General features: G+C 33.4%; 1 protein-coding gene across 1 annotated transcript in view; it reads right to left on the bottom strand.

The window, feature by feature from the left end:
* Positions 1-25,860, bottom strand: part of LOC145256216 (uncharacterized) — a 61,625-nt gene that overhangs the window by 12,005 nt on the left and 23,760 nt on the right. The window contains exons 3-4 of the mRNA XM_080114833.1: positions 21,227-21,292; positions 8,779-9,018 (exon numbers count right to left, since the gene is read on the bottom strand). Of these exons, the coding sequence (XP_079970959.1) occupies positions 8,779-9,018; positions 21,227-21,292 (306 nt within the window). The remainder of the gene's footprint in view (positions 1-8,778; positions 9,019-21,226; positions 21,293-25,860) is intronic.

The following is a 25,860-nucleotide window of genomic DNA, read 5'->3' as shown; positions in this document are numbered from 1 at the left end:
ATACACATGCATATACGTACACATATGCACATATATATATACATACACTTACCTACATATACATACACTTGCATATATATGCATTCATACACATACACACATATACACATACACATATACATGCACATATACACATACATATACATACATACACATACACACATGCATACATATACATGCACATATATGTGCATACATATACATAAACACATATATGCATATATACACATACATGCATACAAACATATATAAATATATATACATACACACGCAAACATATATATATATATACATACACATATACATACATATACACATAGATATAAATACATACACACACATGTACATATATAAATATATATATACACATATACATACATATATACATAGATACATATAATTGATCTATATACACATAGACATATAATCGATCAATATCTACATACACATATGCATACATGTATACATAGATACATATAATTGATCTCTCTCTCTCTCTCTCTCTCTCTCTCTATATATATATATATATATATATATATATATATATATATATATATATATATATTTATTATGGGGGAAATATATATATATATATATATATCCCCATAATACATATATATATATATGTATATATATATATATATATATATATATATATATACTAGCTGTACCCGGCCACGCGTTGCTGTGGCTCAGTTTGTTAAAATGGAACACATGTGAAAGTAGAGAAAAGTTTGATTCATTTTTCAAGAGAATGTACAAATTATTATTTTTTTTAACAGATGTTAAGAAAATAAACAGAAAAATACTTCCATCATTAATTATGCAAAAAAATAATAAAATGTTGATTTAGTGTTTCAATATGCTTATAAATTACGATAAAACTGGTTGAGTATGCACTGTTTTACGGTTGTTGTAAAAATGGAACGGAAACTTAAATTTCGCTTCATTTTAATCTTTCTTAATTTTTTTAATTGTGCCCCCCCCCCAACGAATATAATCAAAACAGTAACATTCAACAATTGTACTTTATGTATATAAAACACAAAATATTTAGGAAAAAAAAAATTTTTTTTTAAGTTAATAACGAAAGGGAAATAATTCCATTTTAAACGAAAAAGTCAGTTTACCTAACTTACAATATTAATGCTATTTTTTTAAGCAAGAAAAAAAAAAGGTAAATATCCAGATACGCTACTACAGAACACCGACCACTCTAATTTGTTTTTGTATAGGTAATTGAGGTCGCTGACAACGAATCTGATAGTCAAACTTGGGGCAAAATTACCGTTTGCATGGTATTTACTCCTGAACCCACGAACTTCTTTCCACCATTTTGCAGCTTCCGTTTATGCTACGCGCATGCACGCTGTAGCATAAACGACAGCTTCACCAAGCAAACTACGTTGGGGGAAGGGGATTTTTTTTTCCAGGACATAGAATTTTCTAATTTTCAAAAATACATTATAGCGCTTTTGGGGTGGAAAATTTAAAATTAGCTGAAAAAGAAACAAAATAAGAAAAGGAAAGCACACCAAGTTGGAGTGGGGGAGGTAATTTACCTGTTTTTTTTTTTTACCTGGAACATCGAATTTTCAAATTTTCCGTAAGTAACGCACCGACATTTACCAATTAGAACACCATTTAACATTGAAGATTTTACTTTGTACATTTGGGGGGGGGGCGGATGTGATGTTGGGGCGCGTGAGTGGTCGGTGGGGTTTGTATTACTGTACACATAGATTCGAAAAAGTTGTCAAAAAACAAATATATAACAAATAAATGTTATCAAAGGCAAGATAAGTTACTTTGCTACCAAACTGGATATATTTTTCGTGTTTTTATTCAATGTAACATGTTTATTCAGCTCGAAAAACATACAGTGTTTACAGATGTATTGGAACATTCAAGATGGAGTCTGATTCTCTCTTTAACACGGTAAGTTTTGAAAAAAAATGTTATAAATAAAAAACCGGATAAAATACTGTTAAAAACTCGCTCAATACATGTTACTGTGACATAGGTTGACATATATTCGGCGGGTTTTTAATAGTATTTTGTATAGTTTTTTATTTATAACATCTTTTTCCAAACTTACGGTGTTAAAGACGGTGTGAGACGCCATCTTGAATTTTCCAATACATCGGTAAACACTGTATGTTTTTCGAGCTGAATAAATATGTTACATTGAATAAAAACACGAAAAATATATCCAGTTTGGCAGAAAAGTAACTTATCTTGCCTTTGATAACATTTATTTGTTATATATTTGTTCCCCCCCCCCAAACAAATTAGAGTGGTCGGTGTTCTGCAGTAGCGTCTCTGGATATTTACCAAAAAAAAAAAATATTTAGGTTTGGCTATAAATTCCTAAACTCATTTCACCCTAAATAATTTAGGTGACTGAAATAGGAATCTAATTGAATCTTTAATTTCCTGAATAGTATGCTAGAATTCATTTTTCATCGAGTTATATCGAATACATTAATACGGACTTTAGGGGCTTTTTTCGTAATGTTACTGTAAAAATTATTTTTTATTGTTACAAATTACGATGCTTTAAAAAAAGCAAAAATAAATTCTTGCGTTTTTTATTTACTACTGAAAACCATAACTTTAGTAAAGGTATTTTTTGTTTAAACAAAATAAAACATTTTCACTAAGAGTTAAGTAAAAATAATTAGTTCATTATATTCTGCGATCATTATTTGAAAAATACTGCAATTTTCAAATAAATGTTATCAAAGGCAAGATAAGTTACTTTTCTACCAAACTGGATATATTTTTCGTGTTTTTATACAATGTAACATATTGGGTTTGTATTACTGTACACATAGATTCGAAAACGTTGTCAAAAAACAAATATATAGCAAATAAATGTTATCAAAAGCAAGATAAGTTACTTTGCTACCAAACTGGATATATTTTTCGTGCTTTTATTCAATGTAACATGTTTATTCAGCTCGAAAAACATACAGTGTTTACAGATGTATTGGAACATTCAAGATGAAGTCTGATTCTCTCTTTAACACGGTAAGTTTTGAAAAAGATGTTATTAATAAAAAACCGGATAAAATACTGTTAAAAACTCGCTCAATACATGTTACTGTGACATAGGTTGACATATATTCGGCGGGTTTTTAATAGTATTTTGTATAGTTTTTTATTTATAACATCTTTTTCCAAACTTACGGTGTTAAAGACGGTGTGAGACGCCATATTGAATTTTCCAATACATCGGTAAACACTGTATGTTTTTCGAGCTGAATAAATATGTTACATTGAATAAAAACACGAAAAATATATCCAGTTTGGCAGAAAAGTAACTTATCTTGCCTTTGATAACATTTATTTGTTATATATTTGTTTTTTGACAACTTTTTCGAATCTATGTGTACAGTAATACAAACCCAAACTTCGGAGGTTGGAATCCCCTCCCACCTAAAATGTACTTGGAAAAATCGATTTTATAGTGAGATTTAAGAATTGTGAGTCGAAAAAAAGGTGAAAAACAAAACAAATAATCAATAAATAATTGTTACCAAAGCCAATAAATGCTACTGTTTTTACTTACATTGAATATTTTCAAGCGCTTTTCTTTATTTTTTAATAATCTAATGCGGGTGTGTGGGTGCCAAATACCTCCAGATTTTCTAGAATTTCCCGCTAAATTGTAAACGAAATCTCCAGATATAGCAGGAAAACCGCTAAATTGTAACACTGGTCACGTGACAGGAAGCGGTAATAAATAATTGTCCCTAAATAAAAAAATGGCCTCTCGGTACAAAGAAATCCACCTATTTATCATAGAAAAATTAAGTATAATGTTATAATTAAAAAGAAATATATAAAAACACACATGGATATAGTAAACATATTATACCAAAACGTGGAAGCCATCCGTCCAGTGGTTTTTTAGACAATTAATTCCGAACGAACCAACATTTACATTTATATATATATATATATATATATATATATATATATATATATATACATACATATATATATATATATATATATATATATATATATATATATATATATTACCGTCACTGGATTATTTATCTTCCACCAGACTATCCATTAACGCGTAATCACCTTTTTCTTCGCCAATTTCCCTCTGCTTCACTTTTTTGTTATCAAGTAAGATCTTTGACTTACTTGTTGTTTCATCAAATACTCTTGCATGTAAAATCCGAGCCTGCATTTTGCTAATTCCTACCCTCTGATGAGAAGGAAAGTATTTCTTCGAAACGCCGCGGATTAAGGACTATCCACTTATCAAGTGTTTCCTTTTCAGATTAAATGTGTTTTTAACTCTTTTTCAAAGTGTTTTTTAACATGTTTTACTAAATGTTTGCTCGTATTAGAAGCTCTATCTCCTATTTGGTTTTATCGAGCTTTTACATCTGGCTGAGATGACTTTATAAATATTAATTCTTTTATATTTATATTATACTTTAATTTTACCATCTTGGATCATTTTTGTAAATTTAATTGTAATTTTTATTATATATATATATATATATATATATATATATATATATATATATATATATATATATATATACACACACTTTCATTTTAAATGTTTGGCAACAACCTTCAATGTGACGGACAAGTGGTTCCAAACTTTTGGCAAAAACTGCAGAGTTGCACATACTTTGTCATGGCGACATTTAGAACATACACTAACAATGTGTGACACGGTTTCAAAATTTACACCGCGCATCCGGCTCTTATTAGAACAGTCCTTCCAAAAGATGTTGTTGTTGTTGTTGTTGTTGTTGTTATTATTATTATTATTATTATTATTATTATTATTATTATTATTATTATTATTATTATTATTATTATTCCTTGGTAATCTAAGTTGTTCGCGTATGTGTAAACGTGAAAATGCATATAAATATAACTTAAAGTAATCAAATACGGAAAGCCTACGTCGGTCGTCTCCCCTTAGAAAAGCTGCGCGTCTTAGTGTGTCAAAGCCAAAACGATCGACACATTACTTCATTAGAAACAAGTAACTCGTAAATAAATCGATTTTCTTTTTTCTTTTTATTTTTAGACGACCGGCATGCGTTTTATGTTTCATTTTTCCATACTTTTCTCCTTTTATCAGTGCGTGTTTTTCAACCTTTTTCTACCCACACCACTCACTCGGCTTATAATCCATTCAACCTGTTCTCTATCCCTACTTTGTCTTTTTTCTTCTTTTTATTCCCTTCTCTCACACTTCTAAATTATTCCTTCTTTCTGTCTCCCTCATTTTCCCTTCTTTTTTTTTTCTTTTTAAATATATAAAAACGGTCGTAAATTTGTTAAATTATTCCAGTCGGAAGCTTAACCCCGAATGGTCTTCTTGTTTGAGAAAGCCATTTCGAGTTGAAATATTTTTATGAGATCGTGCAAAGTTAAATTTATACAGTTTACATTGATTAACTGTGAAATGTGATTTTAATGACGAATAATTCAGCAAATAAATAGAGCTTATAAATGTATTTATTTCTAGACTTTTAATATATTAGTTTATAATAATTCAGGATTAACACAACTCAACGGAGTTTAAATTATTTTCAGAAAATCCGTAATGATTCGCAATTCTCTATAAATGTTAAGTAAAATGATCCCTGATTTCCGAGTCATTCTAGCGTTTTAATACAGTTAACCATTTTTTGTTTTGAAATTGGAGGTAAATTCTGTCGGTTGAGTTGGTTCAACTTTTTTAGATGATTGCGTGTGATTTTCCGACTTTGAGAGTCGGACTTAATGTTATTTTAAAAAAAAACAACAACAACAAAAAACAGTACTTGTACAGTTTAATCAAGACATTAAAAAATGAAAATATCGAGAAAAAAAAAAAAAAAAAAAGGTTATATTGTACGTATCCGTTTTGAACTGAAGATCTCCGAAAAAAAAATTTCACTAAATTTGATCGAGTAGTTTTTTGTTTTTTGTTTTTTTTTGTTTTTTTTTGTTTTTTTACAGCGGAAAAACACGTTTTTATGAGAGCGCGTTGAAGGCATATATCTTGGATTTTTTAAAATTTTTGTTTGAAGTTTATAAACGCCACGGGGAGATAACTCCATGTAAAGCGCCGACACTCCCTCCCATCTTTAATAACTAGCTTTTCTTCCTAAAAATCGAACCTTTTGTTCGATATCATAACAAATTGTTTTTTCGCTGTAAAACAAAAACTACTTGAGTGAAATTTATTTCGGAGAACTTCATTCCATAACAGATACGTACAATTTAAACTTTTTTCGATATTTTCATTTTTTTAATGTCTTGATTAAACTGTACAAGTACCAAAAAAAACTTTATTTAACAGCGTTTAAAAAATCCTCCATAAACGTAGAGAAGGACTCATTTTACCTTAAATTTGTATTCAAAACTGATCCTGCTACATTTACTTTCTTAAATAATTATGTTTTATTTTTTATTTTTATCTGCAAAGTTTTTCAGGATGTTCATATGTAATCGCCTAAAAAGGTTAATTACGTAATTACAGGTCGAAATTAGTAAAAATCCTCGCCCCCCCCCAAAAAAAAATGAAAAATAATCGAGTAGAAAAATAATTAGAAGAAAGAAGAAAATTTATCGAATAATGCAATTTCTGCAGTTTACTCTCATGCGGCCAATTTCGTATGACAAACTGACTTATCTCCCTTTGTTTCACTTTTGTCATTTCACATTAGAACATGGCGGATTTATAATAACTGTTTTTTGTAAACAAATAGACTAGTAAATCTTCTACTCGATAATTTTTGTAATTTAAAAAAAAAAAAATTATTAATTTCAGCATGACACGTCAAAACGTAATAGATTTTTATTTAAAATACATTTTTCTATTTTTTAGACATTTATTTATAATGCACAAGCACCCCCCCTCTCTCTCTCTCTCTCTCTCTCTCTCTCTCTCTCTCTCTCTCTCTCAATTCAGACGTTTCCAGATCGTCTTAACTCAGTGCGTCGGCCAAAACATTGCAAAATATATTCTAACATCAAAAGCTATCTGACAACTAAAAAAAGAAAGAAAACATTGAGTTAAGTACCAAATAAGAAACCGAATCTATAAAAATATAATCGATTTATTTTACACATTTGCTTATTATCCGTTACATTGGCCTAAACGTTGTAAGAATAACACTCAAGCTGTGAATAGTAATCCGAATAGTATAAATTTATTTAATTTATGCTAATTATGCACGACAAATGTACAGCAAAGCACGATAACAGCTCTTGCTGCCGCTCTATCCATGTGATATTTAGACACGTCAATTAAGAGCAACCTAGAATTCTTATGTCAGGAACAACAAGAGGCAGCCGATTTTAATTCAGACAGACTGGTTTGCTGTAATTTATTTCCTCTAAATTTGTAAATATTGCCAGGCAACCGAGATTAGGGGAAATTAAATAATTTGGTTATAGATTTCCTTTTATTGTAATTTTTTAGTTAACATTTAATATATATTTTAAAAAACGCATGCAAAAATTAAAAAAACAAAAGCATTTACAATTAAAAAAAAAAAAGAAAATATTTGTTTCTTATGTATGTTAGACTCACTTTTATTTTACATTTTCTCTGCATGTCTTAAAAAAGACGGACCTGTACGAAAGTGTCCACCCCCGAAAAATGCGTGTTTTTCGCTTTTAAAATTGTTTTTTTTTTTTTTTTTTAGTTTTTTCTGACGATTAATGAGATTACAGACTTAAGTATCATATTAGCAGAAAAAAATTTGAAAACAAAAATTAATAACCTTTAAGAAGGGGTTTAATCACGTGACACATCAAAAAGAAATGGACCGTAAGTCAGTTAGCAATGAAAGAGAGCGTTATAACAAGAAAGAGAACCCCCTTTTAAAAAAAACGTTAATTTTGTTTTTTTCAAAACTTTTCTATTAATATGATACTTAAGTCTGTAATCTATGATAATCGTCGAAAAAGTTTTTTTTTTTTTTAAGTGTAAAACACGCATTTTTAGAGGCTGACATTCTCGTACAGGTCCGCACAAAAAAAATACAGGATCAATTTGTTATACCTAAATATCGAATCGGACTGCATGAAGTGTGAAGACATTATGTTCCGCATCTCGGAGACCTTAAATGCCAATCGGTGATGATGAAACGTTTAAATTGATCGCTTTCCATTTAAAATAGTTGCATTCTATAGTAAGATGTCTTTTTTGTTTATCTTTTTCAGATTTTCTAGATACCCTGAGACAAACTTTAACATGGATAGCAGTTCCAGGGGGAAAAAAGCTTTGTTCATGGAATCCATGTTTAGGTTTAGACAACGGTAAAGAGTCTGGGGATTTATTGATAGTAATTTGGGCTGGAAGAGTGTTTTTTGTGAAAGATTGGAAAGGCGGAGGGGAGCCAATCCACTTCAAATCCAATTCTTTCCACTTTAGGGACGTTGTCAACCTTCACATAAATTCCCGTTAGTGCCCTATATACTTCTAGAAAGAATTCTAAATAGAAAGATGGCGGGAAAACGAATGCCAAACAAATTTTTAAAAAATCAGCAAAAGCAGTTGTCATGCTTTGTCGTACATTTGTTGTGCCTTAATTTTCCGTACATAAACAGGAAAACGGCATTGGATCGCTCTAAATCCTGTTATAATCTTTAAAATAGCGGAGAATCTAACTTGATTTTATATATTAGATATATATATATATATATATATATATATATATATATATTATTATTATTATTATTATTATACTAAATTGTTTAGTCGATAAAATAAACAAGCGAACTGAAACTCACAATTTTTATTACATTCAATATTTCGGTGATAAGACTCATGTAGAAAGAGTTTGTTTTTCGGTTAATAGCGATCATACCGAATTCCGCTGCAGCTATGTTTTCCGGATTAGAGACATCAGTATGCCATCCATGATACCCTTCTACCTGCAGATTACGGTCTGTCGGTTGGCATTCCAATACAAACACAACAAGATTCTGAATCAGAGGTTGTTGCAAGATAGCGACATAGCATTCTTCAATCTGAAAAATAAATAAATAGATAATAAAACAATTTTATTGGCCACTTTTTTTTAATGTAACACGCACACACACGCACGCACAAACATTGGCATATATGATGGACTCTCTCCCGCCGATTTCGACGTATAAGTGTCTTAACGTTTACTGATCAGTTCAGATGTATATGTCGGAGATGACATGTAAGTCCAGCGGGTGATCTGCAAAGAAGACCACAAATGGGGCATGGGTGATAACTAGGGCTATGACAACAGAGTATTCTTATCATTGTTTTGACTCTCGAGTATATATATATCCAACACAGTTAGACACAGTTAATCAACCGAAAACCACGTCACTCTATATAAAAGCATATAAGATATCAACAGATACACACTCGAGAGTCAAAACAATAAAAAGAATATGCTGTTGTCCTAGCCCTAGTGATGACCATCGAAGATGATTTGTATTTGTTTGGCATGTATTTTGGTCCTTAATCCTTCTCCTTTCAGTTTGTTGGCCCTGTCGGTGGGGCATTAGAATACGCCGACTGCCTCCCTGCAGAGGGTAAAAGTCCCTCAATGAGGGTCCTGGATATGACCTTAAACTATATCCAGTGGTGAGGCCCCAGCTTGTGGGCTTTGGGGAATGTGGAGCCACTCTTTAATTACCATTGCTCCCAGGTCCACTCTGACCCGGAGTGGTAGTACCTGTTAGGGTCCCAACTATGGGTTAAATAGAAACTGACGTGAAAACAACAAATATATTCTATTAAAAAAATAGTTTTGTTCAAAATCTTTGAATTCGGCATTAAATAACCCGAAAAGGGTTGATATGCCGTAAAACAAAAACAACCAACCAACCTTTCAGTTTGTCGATACCATTTGTTTCAAAAGTCTTCATTTCCTCCTAGCAGGTGCGTCTCAATTTGTTTTTGTTCCTATCAAATGTAAAGTCATCAAAAAATCCAATTGGAATATTGAGGACTGAAAGATGGTACTTAAGTTTGCCTTTGTATCGGAGTCGACGTCTTCCAGTCCTTTAGTTATCGTTTGTAAGTTTACTGTGCATCAAACTTTTAGGTATACTTTCCTCAATCATTCTGATGGCGTAGTTAGGCCATCTAAGATGTGACTACGAACGTTTCGAGATTCCCAATCATACTTTTTCAAGAAGTTCATAATTTCGGACTTTATGTTCAAGTGTTTAGCTTCAAATAGGACGAAGGCATTGTTTACGGAATGCGATAAGTTGATTTATCTGTGACTGGTGGAAAGTTGCAGATCCAAAGAAAAACGTTGAAAGAACAACAGTTTTATAAATCTGAATGATTGTGTCTAATCTGATACTTCTATTATTCCACAGACGATGACGGAGATTTTTTTCCTTACAAGGGAGTCACCACTTATCAAGGACTAAAGGCCACTCTAGGATAAGAGTTAATGAGTGCACGGTGGTCACTGAGAGCAGCGCAGTGATCTTTAGTGATGGAAGTTAAGTAGAAATTAATTGTCTACAGGAACGGCTCAACAAAAACTTGTTTACATTGAACTTGAAGACGACCATATTGTAGTAAGCTGAGAAGCAGGCCAGCGAAAAAGAGTTCCACGGGAGGGAAGTTCTAGGAAAGAAGCTTTGTTTATGAAATTTGTGTTTAGATTTCTGCACAGATAAAGAGTACAGGAAATTGTTGATAGTGGTTGTAACTAGACGAGTGCCTTTGTGAAATTTATGCAGAGGAGACCCAAATTAAAGCTCAGGCGAGCACTTGCCATGAAAGTAATGATAGAGCAAGGACAGGTTTATAATGTCTCTTCTGTGGTAAAGAGGTTGTAGGGAGGAGAATAAGCAGTATCTTACTAAGTTTCGAATCCGGTTTTGAACTCTGTCAGGACAGGAGAGAATTCTCCGAGTGGTACTCCCCAGATGTGGCAACAATGCTCTATTTTAGAGCGTCTTTAGCTCTTGTACAAATAAAGGATTGCGTCGAGGGTGAGATACATTCTGGAGTGATAGAATGATGCAACTATTTTTCCAGCAATTTTGGCAACAGATTTGATGTAAGTCTTCCATTTTAGGTTAGGAGCAAAAGTCAGGTCCAGAAACTTGTCGAAGCAGGAAACTTCTTAGAGACGAAAGCCATTCATATCAATTGGGACCAAGTGTACATCAGAACTTTGGTGGTGAAAAGATAGGAGTTTGGTTTTGGATACGTTAAAAATTAACCAACCACCTTTTGTCCCATTGCATAATGTGCACAAGATTGGAGAATAAAAACTCAGACAGATTTTGCCGTGTTGCCTTAGATGAAGATAAGGAAAAGAGTTTAACCCAAAATGGATGATTGAGGCGCTTTGAGCTTTGGACTTTTGCTTATCGATGATTACTTGTATAAATCTATCAGAGAGAAAAGATTCAATGATTAAGAATGCATTCATAGATATTCCATGCTGTAAATCTTGTGAAGTTGACTTTTATGCCAAACCTATCTAAATGCCTTTAATATATCAAAAGCTATTATGCTAAAGTAGAAACCCCCTTCAATAGTTTCACTGACCATACAGTAGATCAGCTGTAAATATAGCAGCACGGAAACCATACTGCTTGTCACTTAGTAGGTTATTGTTGCTGAAGTGGTTGACAATTTCGCTATTTAACACGGATCCAGGCAACTTGCTCGTGATACACAGAAGACTAATTGATATGTAATGAGATGCAGAAAGGCGATCTCTAGTATTTTTAAATACTGAGCAAACTAATGAGGTTTTCCAATGTGTTGGGAATCATTTCTCCTTTTGACAATGATTAAATGGGTAATAGTCCCGGCTGTAGCTTTTTGAGTACTATGACTGGAATATTGTCAGTACCAGTTTTCTTTGCTGGCATCAAGGTTTTTGATGAGTCTGGCAACATCTCGGAGAGATATATGAATGTACCTCAGAATATTTTTGGTTTTGGGAGGAAATTTAGCATGAAGGTGACACTGATCGTATTGGGTTGAGTTTGATGCAATGTTCTTGGCAGAAAGTTTAGCTTTGTTAGATGTTGACGAAATCACCTGAGGCTCGTTGATAATGGTCGGAATGGGGGACACGCATCTATTCATGACCTTGTTTGTTATTCGCCAAAACTCATGGGAACCAAACTTCTTTTCTACTTAGGGCTTGATAGGCTGAGCATATGACTCTTTCGCGCTTTCTATAATTCTTTTCAGTGATTGCTGGCAATTTTAAAGATGGTTTTAGTTTCAAAACATCTATTACGTTTAAAGCAATTGAAGTAGTGCTTTCTATGTGCAATGGCTGTAGCACACTCGAGTTTGTAACATGTTCGGGTTTAATGTTGGAATTTTGATGGGGTATGTAGCTGCTTATGCCGACGGTTAACCAAGCAATTAACTTAGATGCTATGGCAGAAGCAATTTTTTTTTTAACATGGGGCGTGGGGATAGTTTCAATATGACGTTCAAAATCCATTCCAATCGACCATCGATCAACGATAAACTGATCGATAGAGAGATATATTTGCGGTTTTGTTATGCTTTGTTTTTATCTCTACTGAGACAACCGATTGATCAGAGGATCCTAGTGGAGACAAGACTGTGGATGAGGACAGTTCAGGGCATATTGTCAGAAAAAATCTAAAAGACTTTCAAATTGTCCATCAGTATCAGGTGCCCGAGTGAGCTCGTTAACAATCTGTGTTAGGTCATAAGCAAGACAGGAATAATGACAAAATATCCCTTTGTCATTTGTTTTGAGTGGATAGCCATTCAACATTGTGAACATTGAAATCTCCACAGACGTGAATATGTTCTGAGGTACGAGCGGTATGATCACTTTGCTTAGCGATACTCTTAAAGATACCTACTCCATCTTTGTGGGGAAGCGGAAGAGAGGAATATAAATGGTTTTCAGGATAAATGCTACTCTAAAGTGCATGTGGGGATGATTGGGGTCTTCTTTAAAGATGTCCCTGCCAAAGGGGAACCCACTCCTAATGTAGGTACATATTCCATGTTCATGTCGATCTTGAGGGTCGGGTGTGAATGTGAAGTAGAATAGCATTTGGTGGAGAAATCAGTTAAGGAAATAGTTGAGTTAATGCCAGTTTCCCGCAAGAACAACAGGTCAAGTTTAGTCTCCCGTAATTGGATTTCAACCTCTGGTAAGTTTGTTCGTAGATCCCTGATGTTAGAGAAAAATGTCTTGTAGTGGAGATCTACGTTGGAAGTTGTAATTCTAAGTTTTCTCATTCTTTTTCTTTACAAGGGAATCCCCATTTATCAAGGCCCAGAAGCCACTCGAAGATAAGGGTTAAATTGGGTACAGATGTCAAAAGGACAATATCATAGTAATCTTTAGAAGTGCAAATTTGATAAAATTGGATTACTTAAGAACGGCTAATCAACAATTTATTCACATTGGACTTGAAGACGGCGATATTGTAGTCAGCTAGAAAGCAGGTAAACGGAAGTGAGTTCCACAGGTGTGCAGTTCTAACAAAAGAAGGTTTGTTCATCGAACCTACATTTAGGTTTAGGAACAGATAAAGAGTGGGGGAAATTATTGATAGTGTTTTCAGCAAAACGAGTATTTTGTTTGAATTTTTCATGGTTAAGTTGAGGGGTATGTGGAAAAGGGTCAGCAGAGTTATTTAGAGAAGAGCTGAGGGGGGGGCGAGGGAGAGAGATTAGGAACGAAGAAGAAAGTGAAGAAGGAACACATTTGTAGACCAATAAAAAAGAAAACCTGTTCCCACTAATATGTCATCGAGAGGCTTCACCCGCAACTACTGCATGGTACAGACTCCATTCCTCAAATGTCACAGCAGCAGCTCTGGTTTTGTATCCTTGACTATCAGGTGGATAAGGTCAGCCCAGGAAAACGTTTATCTCCAGCACTTTTACCACTGGCATGTCTACAAGAACAGAATGGAAAGAATTTAGTCATCTCTAACCACTGTCCTAACCGAATTACCGACTGAGTACACAGCGTTTCTCCACTCCTGTCAGAAACTTCTCTCATTCGTTGAAGATTAAGACTCAGGGACAAAACAGGGGAAGCGAAAGTTTCTGAACTGTTGAAAATGCATCATAAGTATTGTACTTAGTATAATTCCATAAAAACTATATTGAAAAAGAATTACAGAGATAGGCCCCCTCTCATGGGGTCACGTAGTCTAAAAGGGGAAAGCTTTGAGAGGGAGTAAAATTTGCCTAGTTTAGAAGCATAAAGTTTTAGGAACTTTGACTACCTACCTTAGCAGATGCTAATATGTGTATTACTGTCTGTAGAGGAGGTAAAAATGCTAGAATTGTTTTCTTGTGAGGAATGATATGCGAAAAAAAACGCGATATGGAATGTTCTTGCCGTTAAACAGTAATTCTCATGCAAAATGTGCAAAGACACTCAATTTAGAAACGGTTTCGAATAAGTTTCGGTATTTGTTGACGACCGGCCCTAGCGTAGTATAAATATCCCAAACAACCCCATGTTAAGAACTGCTTTCGGAATAAACAACCCCAATCTCCCCATGTTAAGAACGGCTTTCGAGGTTTGGGATGTTTATTCCGAAAGCCGTTCTTAGTATGGGGAGGTTCGGGTATTTATAATATGCTAGGGCACGTCGTAAAAATTTACCAAGGTTTCTTACGACTGAAAACAAATGAATTTTACTTGACTGTACCAAATTTTTATGCTACGATTTTGACATTCATGACTTTAAATAAACAGTTTTGCAAGCATTGAAATTCAGTGCGCAAAAAGAGAGAAAATACGGAAGTAGTCTAGTTTAAGGGTATAAAACTATAAAAGAATTTTGCCTACTTACTATAGCAGAAGGCCGAAATACACGTATTACTGTTAGTAAGGTGAGGTAAAGATCCTAGGGTTTTTTATTTGGGAAGGGAGGGTGATACGCGAAATAGAAGAGGAGAAAAGAAATGTCCTTGAAGTTAAAAAATAATTCTAATTTCCCAAAGTGATTAGATGCCTTGGCTATCCGGTTGATAATTTAATCATCCAGCGGTGCGCTCCGCAAATATAGGATGTCCCAACAATATGTATACACTATGCAATAAAACCAACATTTATTATAAGAAAGAAAAGTTTCATACATCAAAATACTGTGAACAAATATAGAAACCAGCTAATTACCGAAAGTGTTCAAATTTTTGGCCATTGTGATCCATGAACAGCTGATAACGTTCAACGATTGAATCGAAGACGTTTCTAATCAGTTTAATTGGTATTTTTGACACATCTTCTTTCAATGGTTGCTTTCAACTTATTCATTGCAGCTCGTTTTCTAGTGTGAACCCTGTGTTTAACATGCCCTTCACCTCCGCTCTAAAAAAGAGAAAAATCCAGAGGTGGGGGGGGGTCAAATCCGGTAAGCATGGACAGTACTCAATGCTTCCTCTTCGTCCTAACTATCTGTTTCGCAGGTGAATATCAAGATATGCTCTTACGTCATGATGATAGTGGGGAAGTGCTCCCACCTGCTGGAAGTGCCATTCTTTACTCCTAAATATCTCTTGGGAACGTAGCATAGCGTATTAATGTAGCAAGTTGAGATAATTTAAAGAGTGTATACATTTTATTGGGGTCCCCTCTATCTGAACGATTTTACATATAGTTATTGCCACCCATTGTTATTGGAACAGTTGAAAATTGGTGAACATGAAGAGTTTACTTGGCGCCTTTTACCTGCTTTAGTGTAGAAGGAAATTGATGCACAACTTCAGTTTTTTTTTTTATGCTGATTGTAAACCCAAAAGCCTTCCAAGCCATTGTGAAATGATTCATCAGTTTCTGAACTTCTTCAAAAGATATTGCAACGAATAACGAATAGGAGATCGCGAATCACACACGATCGAACCTTAATTTTAGCTTTTATAGTTGAAGAAACTACCACTTATGCGAAATTGGAACTTAAAAATACTCTCGCTTTTTCCGCAACCTAGCAAAGGGAAAAGATTATGTCGATCGCTCCCCGGCTTGCTCGAAATCGGCATTGGGATTCTGGGTAAATTTATTTTATTTATTTTATTTATTTTATTCAGATTCTGTGACTTCGTAATCTAATAGATGATGCCCTTTTCTCTTCTTTGCAACCTCTTCCGCACAGAAGGGACGGTGCGGACTTAATTCTGCTCTATCGTTATTTTCATGACAAGAGTTCGACTGAGCTCCAACCTATGGTACCCCCTTGCCAATCTTTCACAAAAAAACACTCGTCTAGTCAAAAACACTATCAATAAATTCTCCCACTCGTACCTAAACCTAAACGTGGATTCCATAAACAAAGTTTCTTTCCTAGAACTGTCCGCAAACGATTACTACGCTACTCTATTTTATATATATATATATATATATATATATATATATATATTACAATAGAAATATACAAGATATTCTAGTAAAAAATATAATAAATTTATAACTTAAAATATTGTAGCATTAAGAAATGATTACATAATGTTATAAATTGAATTTTAAAAAAAATCCTAATGCTGTAATATTATAAGTTATAAATTTATTCAATTTTTTACTAGAATATCTTGTCCTTTTCTTTTCCAGTTTTAACAACTAGTCCTTTACTTTTCCATGTTTAAGCTTCACCATATTACTTTTCATGCTTGCATTTTTCTATTAGAATTCATGATTTTCCCAGGCTTCCAATAAATCCACTTGTTCTTTGTTTAATTTCAGTCTTATTTTTTTGCCCCCATAAACACGTATGTAATAACAATGTACGACAATCGTCTGCTTTCAATAACATCCCACCAATCATCTCCATTTCATGCTTTCATTCTCTATGTTTTACTTGTTACTTCTCTTTCCGCGACAGCAGTGAATTAGTAGCAACAGTAGTCGCTGAAACGACGTAGTTCAATGGAAATCAGTCACAAAAGATGTCGCACACCTCCTTACATATTTTTACGATTTTGAACACCTGAAAATTCATCATAACTTTTGCTTTGCTGGACGAAAATGAAAATTAGCTGAGAAGGTGATCTATAAACTGTAATAATTATTTGAAATTTGGTCGAAAAATGAGTGAACGGTGAAGCTTTAACAGTTTTAAATGACTAAAACTGCCACATATTCAAACACTACCGTGTTTGAATGCTATATATATATATACACATATATATATATATATATATATATATATATATATATATATATATATATATATATGGTGTTTTTAGAGGCGGCGAACTTTAAATTAAAATAAATCACAAAAGTATATTTTTATTATACAAAATATTTTTTATATATTAGGAATAATATAAAAGATGAAAAATTGTCGCCCTACAAAAGACGACATGATTCCATTTCTGTTTAATGAAAACTGGTTTTCTTTTTCTGTTTCAGATTATCTACTAATTGACCAGTTGTGTACAAATCCCGAAAGCGATAGGAGTCCTCTGTCATTTATGAAAGTGACACAATGTTCAACGAGCAAGATCAGTGATGCGCCGCTGTAAAACTTGTGCTCTTTACCGATCCAAGTTATGAAACAAGGCCATTGCTGGCACCCTCAAAATGCAAATCCAACCGGTTCAACACTTGAGGGTACAGCTCAACGAAGTTTACGGCCACAGTTATAGTCTTTGATGTAGTTTCAAGCGAGGATCACATCATGCCACCTCACATCTTTGAAGTCAGCTTGAAAGTCCACACCAAAGTGTACCCGGATGTGATGAAGAGTGTAGCAATCCCCAGGTGCAATCAAGTGACCGCTGGCAAACCCTAGGTGTGGCAGCAGAACTCAGCACCGGCCCACAAGTTCAAAGAGATCCGGGCTTGGTTCAGAAAGAGTGCTACGACATTGTACCCTTCTCCCACTGGCCTCTCTCCTCCTACGACTTGAACCCGCTGAACTACTTCGGTTGGTCATATGTCGAGAACATCACCAACATGACCTCCTACAACAACAAAAGTACAACAAAGTTAGCCTAATCACAGCCATCCGCCGAGTATTCGCCGAGCTCCCGCTTCTGAGCTTGTGGAAAAGGCATGCTCCCAGTTCCAGACCCGCATCGAGGCGGAGATTGAGGCTGAAGTCGGCTACCTTGAATAGATGTCAGTTCTACTACATAATTAAGTAACCTGAATTGATTTTTCAATAAAAGTTTTAAAATAAAGCTGTAGTGTTGTTTTCTTTAGGGCAACAACTTTATCGTTCCACTATGTTGTTTATTCGAAATATTAATTTTTGAGATTTAAACAGTTGACATTAAAACCGATAGTTGTTGATTTAAGAAAATATAGTTGTCAATTTAAAGTTCGTCGCATATATATATATATATATATATATATATATATATATATATATATATATATAAAGAGAGAGAGAGGCAGAGCCATAGAGACATGACGTTTCTGAATTTTTTAGATGAGGATTGGTAATTCGTATTATTTGAATTATTCGGACTACTGTTCTCATCTTGAGTGTGATTTTCACGTTTCGGTCGATCTAACCTCTGAATTTCTTCAGGTGTATCTTGTCGAACTCGGGTATGTTTCTGTCGAACTCAGGAATTTAGACGGAATTTCAAATGGAACCTTTTATTTACTTCACGAGGATAACATGCTCTTGTACCATCAGGCATGACTGCATAGAGGTCCTAAGTAATTCGTAATTGTATTTTCCGGTCGCCCATACTGAAGATGGAACCTTCACTCTTTCAGGAGAATATCACTTTTTACAATTGATTTTTCCAAGTACTCTAAACACTGCGCTAGTACGAATTTTAGGAGCCTTTGTTGTCATATTTGGGTTGGTGCATCTGCTACTAGTCTCTCGCTCCTAGACAAGGTCCAAAAGAGAGTCCTGAACTGTCATCTAAGATTCATCCTCTGTCCCATCGACAAAATGTTGCATCCCCCTGCCTGTTCTAAAAGTACTTTAACAGTGAATGCTCTGATGAACTGCAAGCACTTGTACACCTTCGACGTAAATACCCCCGACAAGCAGCTAAATCCCACCTCTTCACAGTAGAAATCCTTAGATGTAAGAGAGCCTTCTACTCCAGTAGTTTCTTCCCCGGAACCGCTAGACCTTGGAATTCCCTTCCGGGTCCCTGCTTCCCCAACTGTACTGACATGCAGAAGTTCAAGTGTAATATGAACCGACATCTTGCTGCCCAACTCCCTACATAGTACCCCTGTAGCTTATGTCCATGATTGTAGCCCCCTACATGAAAGTGGCAATGTGCCTTGTTTGGGGTGAAAATGTAATAAAAAAAAATACTAATTATTACCGTATATTACTGTATATCTATACAGTAAACCCCAGTATACGGTTTTGTCAGGCTACGATGGTTTTTCCTGCCCCATGATACTCTTTACAATATTATTCATAATGTTATTTGATTATATACATGTGTATTATATACTTTACTGTATTTTGTTACTAATTTTTAATGTCGTGTTCCAGGGTTCTACTGTATATATATATTATTGTTTTTACTTATTATGTGTATATATTACAAAGAAGGTCGGAAGTTACATCGACTGAAACATTGTGAAAATCACACTCAAGATGAGAACAGTAGTCCGATGAATCCAAATAATACAAAGAGACATATTATATATATTAGTGTTGGGACGATTATAATATTTTTCGCGATTCGGATATAATTATCGATTCTTTTCTCTATTCCCGATTCCGATACAATTACCGACTCCAACTCTAAACTCGCCTAAAACAAATAGAATTTCGTTTTTTTTTTAGGGGGGGCGCAATCCTGATCTACTTTGAAATGTAAATAAATTTTTCTTTTTAATTTGAAACGCTAAACGATTTTCTATTTATGTACTGCATCCAAGCTTTTTTTTTTACTTGGGCCAGTCACAGGAGCATCAAAGTTAAACAAAAATAAATAAATAAATAAACTAGGAAATAAAAGAATCGTTTTTAGAATCGGAAATTATACTCAGATTTTTTTGATTCCGATACCGATTCCGATATGATAAAATTCAGGAGGGGTGTTGTTGGGATTGCACAACCCTTGTCTCACAATTCTACGTGCAACAACTTTTACAGGAGGTGTCCATTGTCTCGTAAGATTGATCGGGGAATCGACATAATATTATATAAATATTATGCAAAAGTAGCCATATAGAGGTTTGTCAGAGGGTGTTTGAGAATGGGTATATATATATATATATATATATATATATATATATATATATATATATATATATATATATATATATATATATATATATATATATATATATATATATATATATATATATATATATATATATATATATATATATATATATATATATATATATATATATATATATATATATACGGTGTTTTAAGACATTTTCTCAAGCCTGGTCTTTTTTTAATGTTCCTAAATATTTTCTATTTAGTATTAATGCAATATTTTCCATTTGCAAAAGAAGATGAGATATCCGTTTACCAAAATTCAAAATACAGACATACATACAAACAGCCATTATAAATAGACTAGCAAGGAAACCCAATGTTGCCCGAACTTGAATAAGGATCATAAACGTTGCACAGTTCAATTCTTTTCTTGTTATTGGAATCTGTGAAATCGCCCACTTTTGTTTTTGTTTTTACAATCAAATCCATTGTGGTATGCCAAGAAAAAGCTTCAAATATCTGCCTCGCAGTAACTTAGTACATTGTAGTCTACATCGCACTGAAGAGAACTTACTGTTGATTTTATGAAATGTTCTTTATATAATGGCTTGAATTAAAGTTTAAACTGCAAACGTCAAATTGCATGATTCAATTGTGCTCTAAGCAAAAACATTCATTTTGGACGTGCCCTTGAACTTGTTGTTGATTTTGTACGCCGGCCCTTGTGCTTGTAAGGCAATAAACTTCTCTTATGCACTTATATGTATAAGGGTGCTAGTTTAGGTCAAAATCGAAGTGTTCTTTTTTAATCGGATTCTTTTTATTATCGATCATCGATACTTATCGGAGGCATTCCGATGCAAAACTTATCTAAGCACAATTCCAAACACATAATGTATATTTGTGTGAAATCTCCAAACAATTGACACAGCTGTTTCGTAATCCTTAGGGAACGAACTCACACAGACACGCACACTTTATATATATATATATATATATATATATATATATATATATATATATATATATATATATATATATATATATATATATATATATATATACAAGAATGTATTAATTATTAATTACTTACTGTTCCACTATTATCATGCTTAAAGGATCTGTAAAGTTTCAAGAAATAAACAGTTCCAGAAAATATCTGAAAAACAAAATAAAAAAAATATGACAATAGTGCGAACACTGTAGATTATGATTGTACTCGCCCGAATTCGGCATTTAATAGTTTTAATTCCCTTCATTCCCGTGGCACTTGTTTGGTGGCCATGAGGTAGAGGCTCGGTAAATTGAACAACAGGTAGCTTCGTGCCTAGGTTCGAATCTCATGACCGGTGGGAACTGTTATCCTACACTGATTATTGCGTAAGCCCGAAACACCAGTGTCCGTAGATACAAATGAATAATTCTCATTTAATCGTTTTAATTATATATATGTATGTGTGTGTTTTTTTTCATTTCTTTTTCTCATTCAAAGTTTAATGTTTTTTTTAAATATACTTTTATTAGAACATATTTTATCAAAAATAAAACCAGAGTCAAAAACAGTCAAATTCATTTGATTATTTTCTAAGTCTTCAGTAAAAACAATTTTTTAAAATACGTTGTTAAATTTTCAATTATAAAAAAAAAAAAATGGAACACATTACATAAATATCAGAAGGGACTATTTTATAGAGTAGCGAGTTTTCATAGTAGTGTGTGGAATTTTGGAGTAACAAATTTTGACAACAGTGTGTCGGATGTTGGAGTGGCGAGCTTTGAGGGCAGTGTGTCAAATTTACCCCCAGAAATTGTTGGTTGAAAGTGCAGAATAGTTAACAACCTATTTGAGGAAGTATAGAATAGTTAACAATTGGTTATTTAACCACAATCTGTTTCGACGAAACGGAAAAAATGGACGAACGAGTAAGATTAAGCAGTAACATCCTGGGGTCGTTTAATGGGGAAGGCGATGTGGTTGTGTAGCATAAGCTGAAACGAGCTGCAAAGGCAAAGGTAGGAACATTGATTACGATGGATTTTGAGGGGAATGTGTTAGCGGTCTATTTGGAAATGGGAGAGAAGGACCAGATCGATGCCAAGAGTATTGAGATTAAAAGATTAAAGATAGTATTTTCGGTAGGTTGCCTATGATAATGATATGATGCCTATAATAAGCTCAGAAGAGTTACAGGAACTGGATAATAGGTAGACATGTACACGGCAGAAATAAGGCGACTAACAAGATTCGCTGGATATATAGGACGCAGCCTTGAGAAGAATGTTAAACTGGATTTCATGAGTGGTTTTCCTGACAGCATTTGTATGAAGCTGTAACGATTGACTATCGAAAACATGGAGGTGGAAGAAATTTTGAAGCATGTCTGGGTGCTGGCGAAATATCGCTGTGAACTATAGGCAGTTGTAATCCTTACCGCAAACAAGTCCGACTGAAATGAGCAGACAGTGAGGCGACATAGACGTAAATTCACTGAAAAATGCTTCATATGTCAGGAGCTACACCTATATATATATATATATATATATATATACTAGCAGGCCACCCGGCATTGCCCGGTCGTAAAATACGCTTAAATAAGATATTTTGATGCAGATTTCGTATTTATTATTATAGTATATTGGACCCAATATATATTAATGATTTAAAAAGTTTAGTTTTAAAGAAAAAAAAGCCACCGCCGAGAATCGAAACCAAAACATCTAGCTTACTATTTTCTTTTTCTTTTGATGTTAATGCCTGAGCTATGAAGCTATGAAGACATGTTTGCTGCAAGGCTAACAATTAAAACATAAACCAATAGCTATTACGTTAAGCATGCATATTCGTAATGCTGTCGTTCGACCTTCACATTGCAAATTCCATTTTTTAATTTTCACAATTTTGCACCGATTTTCCCCGGCTAAAACCCAAGTATAAAGTTTCACGTAGTTTCGAATGCCCTATATATTACGTTTCATGTCTGTAGACCAAAAACTGACATAGGGGTTTGGCAGGTAAAATTTAAAAATATATATATATATATATATATATATATATATATATATATATATATATATATATATATATATATATATACACGCATACATAAATATATATAAAAGAAGTTTGTCTTTACTATAAACTTTTTATGCAAATATTGCGAAAGTATAAATAATGTAGAATACCTGCATTAATATAATTGCACGTAAAAGTTAACTAAAGATAATCATAATACCCATAAGAAAACCGAAAAAACTAAACGGGAATTAATAAAAATGAATGTTTAAAAGAATATACAAATTAGCAAGATCTTTTGCAGATGAATGCAATATATATATATATAAATTTGTATTTCCTCTTTCAATAAATACAAAAAAAAGAGTTTTAAATATGAATATCCATACACAAAAAATGTTTATATATAGGAGTATAATTATTTTTTTTTACTATAATAATTAAATACCTACAGACACTAGTGTTTCATCCTTTCGGTAATCTTCAGTGGAAGGGATCACGATTAACACCGGTCGACAGATTCGAACTCGGCAACACGAGCTATCTCTGGCTCGATTAGCGAAGACCGTATCCATTCGGCCACCATTAACCGCGTGAAATAACGTTGAATTTAAACATTTTAATTTTTAAATGTTCTTTACGTCAGTTACAAAGTGATCTATTCGTTATACGATGATCTATGCATAAGAGCTAAATTGACCGACTTAATTCAAATGAAAGTGCTCAACGATAAGAAACGAGTTTCTTAAAGGGGCTGTCATAGTTATTTTTTTACTATAATAATTAAAAAATTTTACTATAATAATAAAATATATAGGAGTATAGGTAGATATATTAGATTAGATTACGGCATTAAATAACGTTTTGAAGTTAAAAGCAATTTAGTAATACCGGGTAAAAGAGGAAAAACACATTTTTACATATTTTTTCGTCATGGGCAATAGGAAAACAGAATATTCTCATCATTGTTTTGACTCTCGAGTATATATCTCCTACACAGTAAGACACAGTTAATCAACGGAGAACCACATCACTCTATATAAAAACATATAAGATTTCAACGGATACATACTCCAGAGTCAACAAAAAAAATGAAGAGAATATGCTAATAATAATAACCTACTAATAACCAACTTCCGGTGTAAGTATGGCGCCATCTTCGATTATGCTAGTATATTTATTTATTTTAAACGAAAACTGAAATATTGAATTTCAAGTGTAACCAATCTTATCTACTAAATTGTCATGTCGCAGTGATGAAAATTTCCAAAGATTACTAAAAACGATAAGGTAGAAAAATTAAATATTAACGAAAATAGTTTTCGGAGACAATTAGTGAAAATTAAGTTTTGCTAAATTGGCCAAATATTTTCAGTTTTCAGAAAATATTTACCTCTCTTTTGTTATAATTAGAACTCTCCAGCTTTTATTTATTTATTTATTTTTATTTATTTATTTTTTTTTTTTTTGCAAACTCAATTTTCTGCTAATTGTTTCCGAAAACTATTTTCATTAATAATTAATTTTCAACCTTATCGTTTTTCGTAATGTTTTGAATATTTTCATTACTGCAACATGGCAATTCAGTAGATACCATTGATTTCACTTAAAATTTAATATTTCAATTCTCGAATTTCGCCACAATAACGAAGTAAAATCGAACTCGAAGCATAAAACTTTTACCAAAATACCCGTAATTCGGCATGAAATAATCCGAAGAGGGTTGAAACCACGTAAAACTAAACAACCGATCAAAACACCATGAATATTTAAAGGTATTAAAAAAAAACTTGAAACATAAAACCTTTTTTACGAAAATGATCGGATTCAGCGTTAAATAATCCGAAAAAGGTTGGTATGTCGTAAAACCATATCAATAATACGAACAGCTATATGACGAAGATGCATTACAATAAGAAATAATTTCTATGTGCTTCACATGGCTTTTTTATCTTTGTTATAATTAGGGGGATTTTTATTAACTGTTTACATGTTTATTTTTTGATATGTTATAGTTTGTGAAGACAACTGTGTTATAAATACATATTTAACCTTTCGTTGACAAGGTGTTCAAAATTACCTAGTTTTAAAATATGATTTTTTGCATTGTGTCTTCGGTGATTTGGCGATCGCACATTTGAAAAATCGGGGACGACTAATACCGTACGCACAAACATGAAATTGCCTTAGCATATTATTATACAGATTAAAAGATCAAAATTAGTGTTTAACTCTGCGTGCATTGGGCGTTCAAAATTACCTAGAAAGCCAATTCGGTTCACACGGACCCAATTCTCCCCACGACGTAGACACCCTCGACAAACCCGACAGGCAGCTAAATCCCACCCCACACAGTAGAGATCCCTAGATGTAAAAGATCTTTCTACTTCAGTAGTTTCTTCCCCAGAACCGCTAGACTCTGGAATTCCATTCCAGGTTCCTGCTTCCCTAACTGTACTGACATGCAGAAGTTCAAGCGTAACGTGAACCGACATCTTGCTGCCCAAATCCATACATAGTGCCCCAGTAGTTGCTGCCCCTGATAGTAGCCCCCTACACCAAAGTGGCAATGTGCCTTGTTTGGGGTGAAAATGTAATAAATAAAAAAAATTTAAAAAACAACAAAAAAACAATGTATGCACTCAGAATCGCCAAACTTTATACATGTGTATTTTCCAGGCCTTTTTGGGATAAAAACCGTTATTGTTTTTGTA

The sequence above is a fragment of the Euprymna scolopes genome, chromosome 32 (genome assembly GCF_053919585.1).
Source record: "Euprymna scolopes isolate OS-2025 chromosome 32, ASM5391958v1, whole genome shotgun sequence".
Taxonomy (NCBI): domain Eukaryota; kingdom Metazoa; phylum Mollusca; class Cephalopoda; order Sepiida; family Sepiolidae; genus Euprymna; species Euprymna scolopes.
Note: the sequence above shows the minus strand (reverse complement) of the source record. Positions and strands in the feature narration are given on the sequence as shown.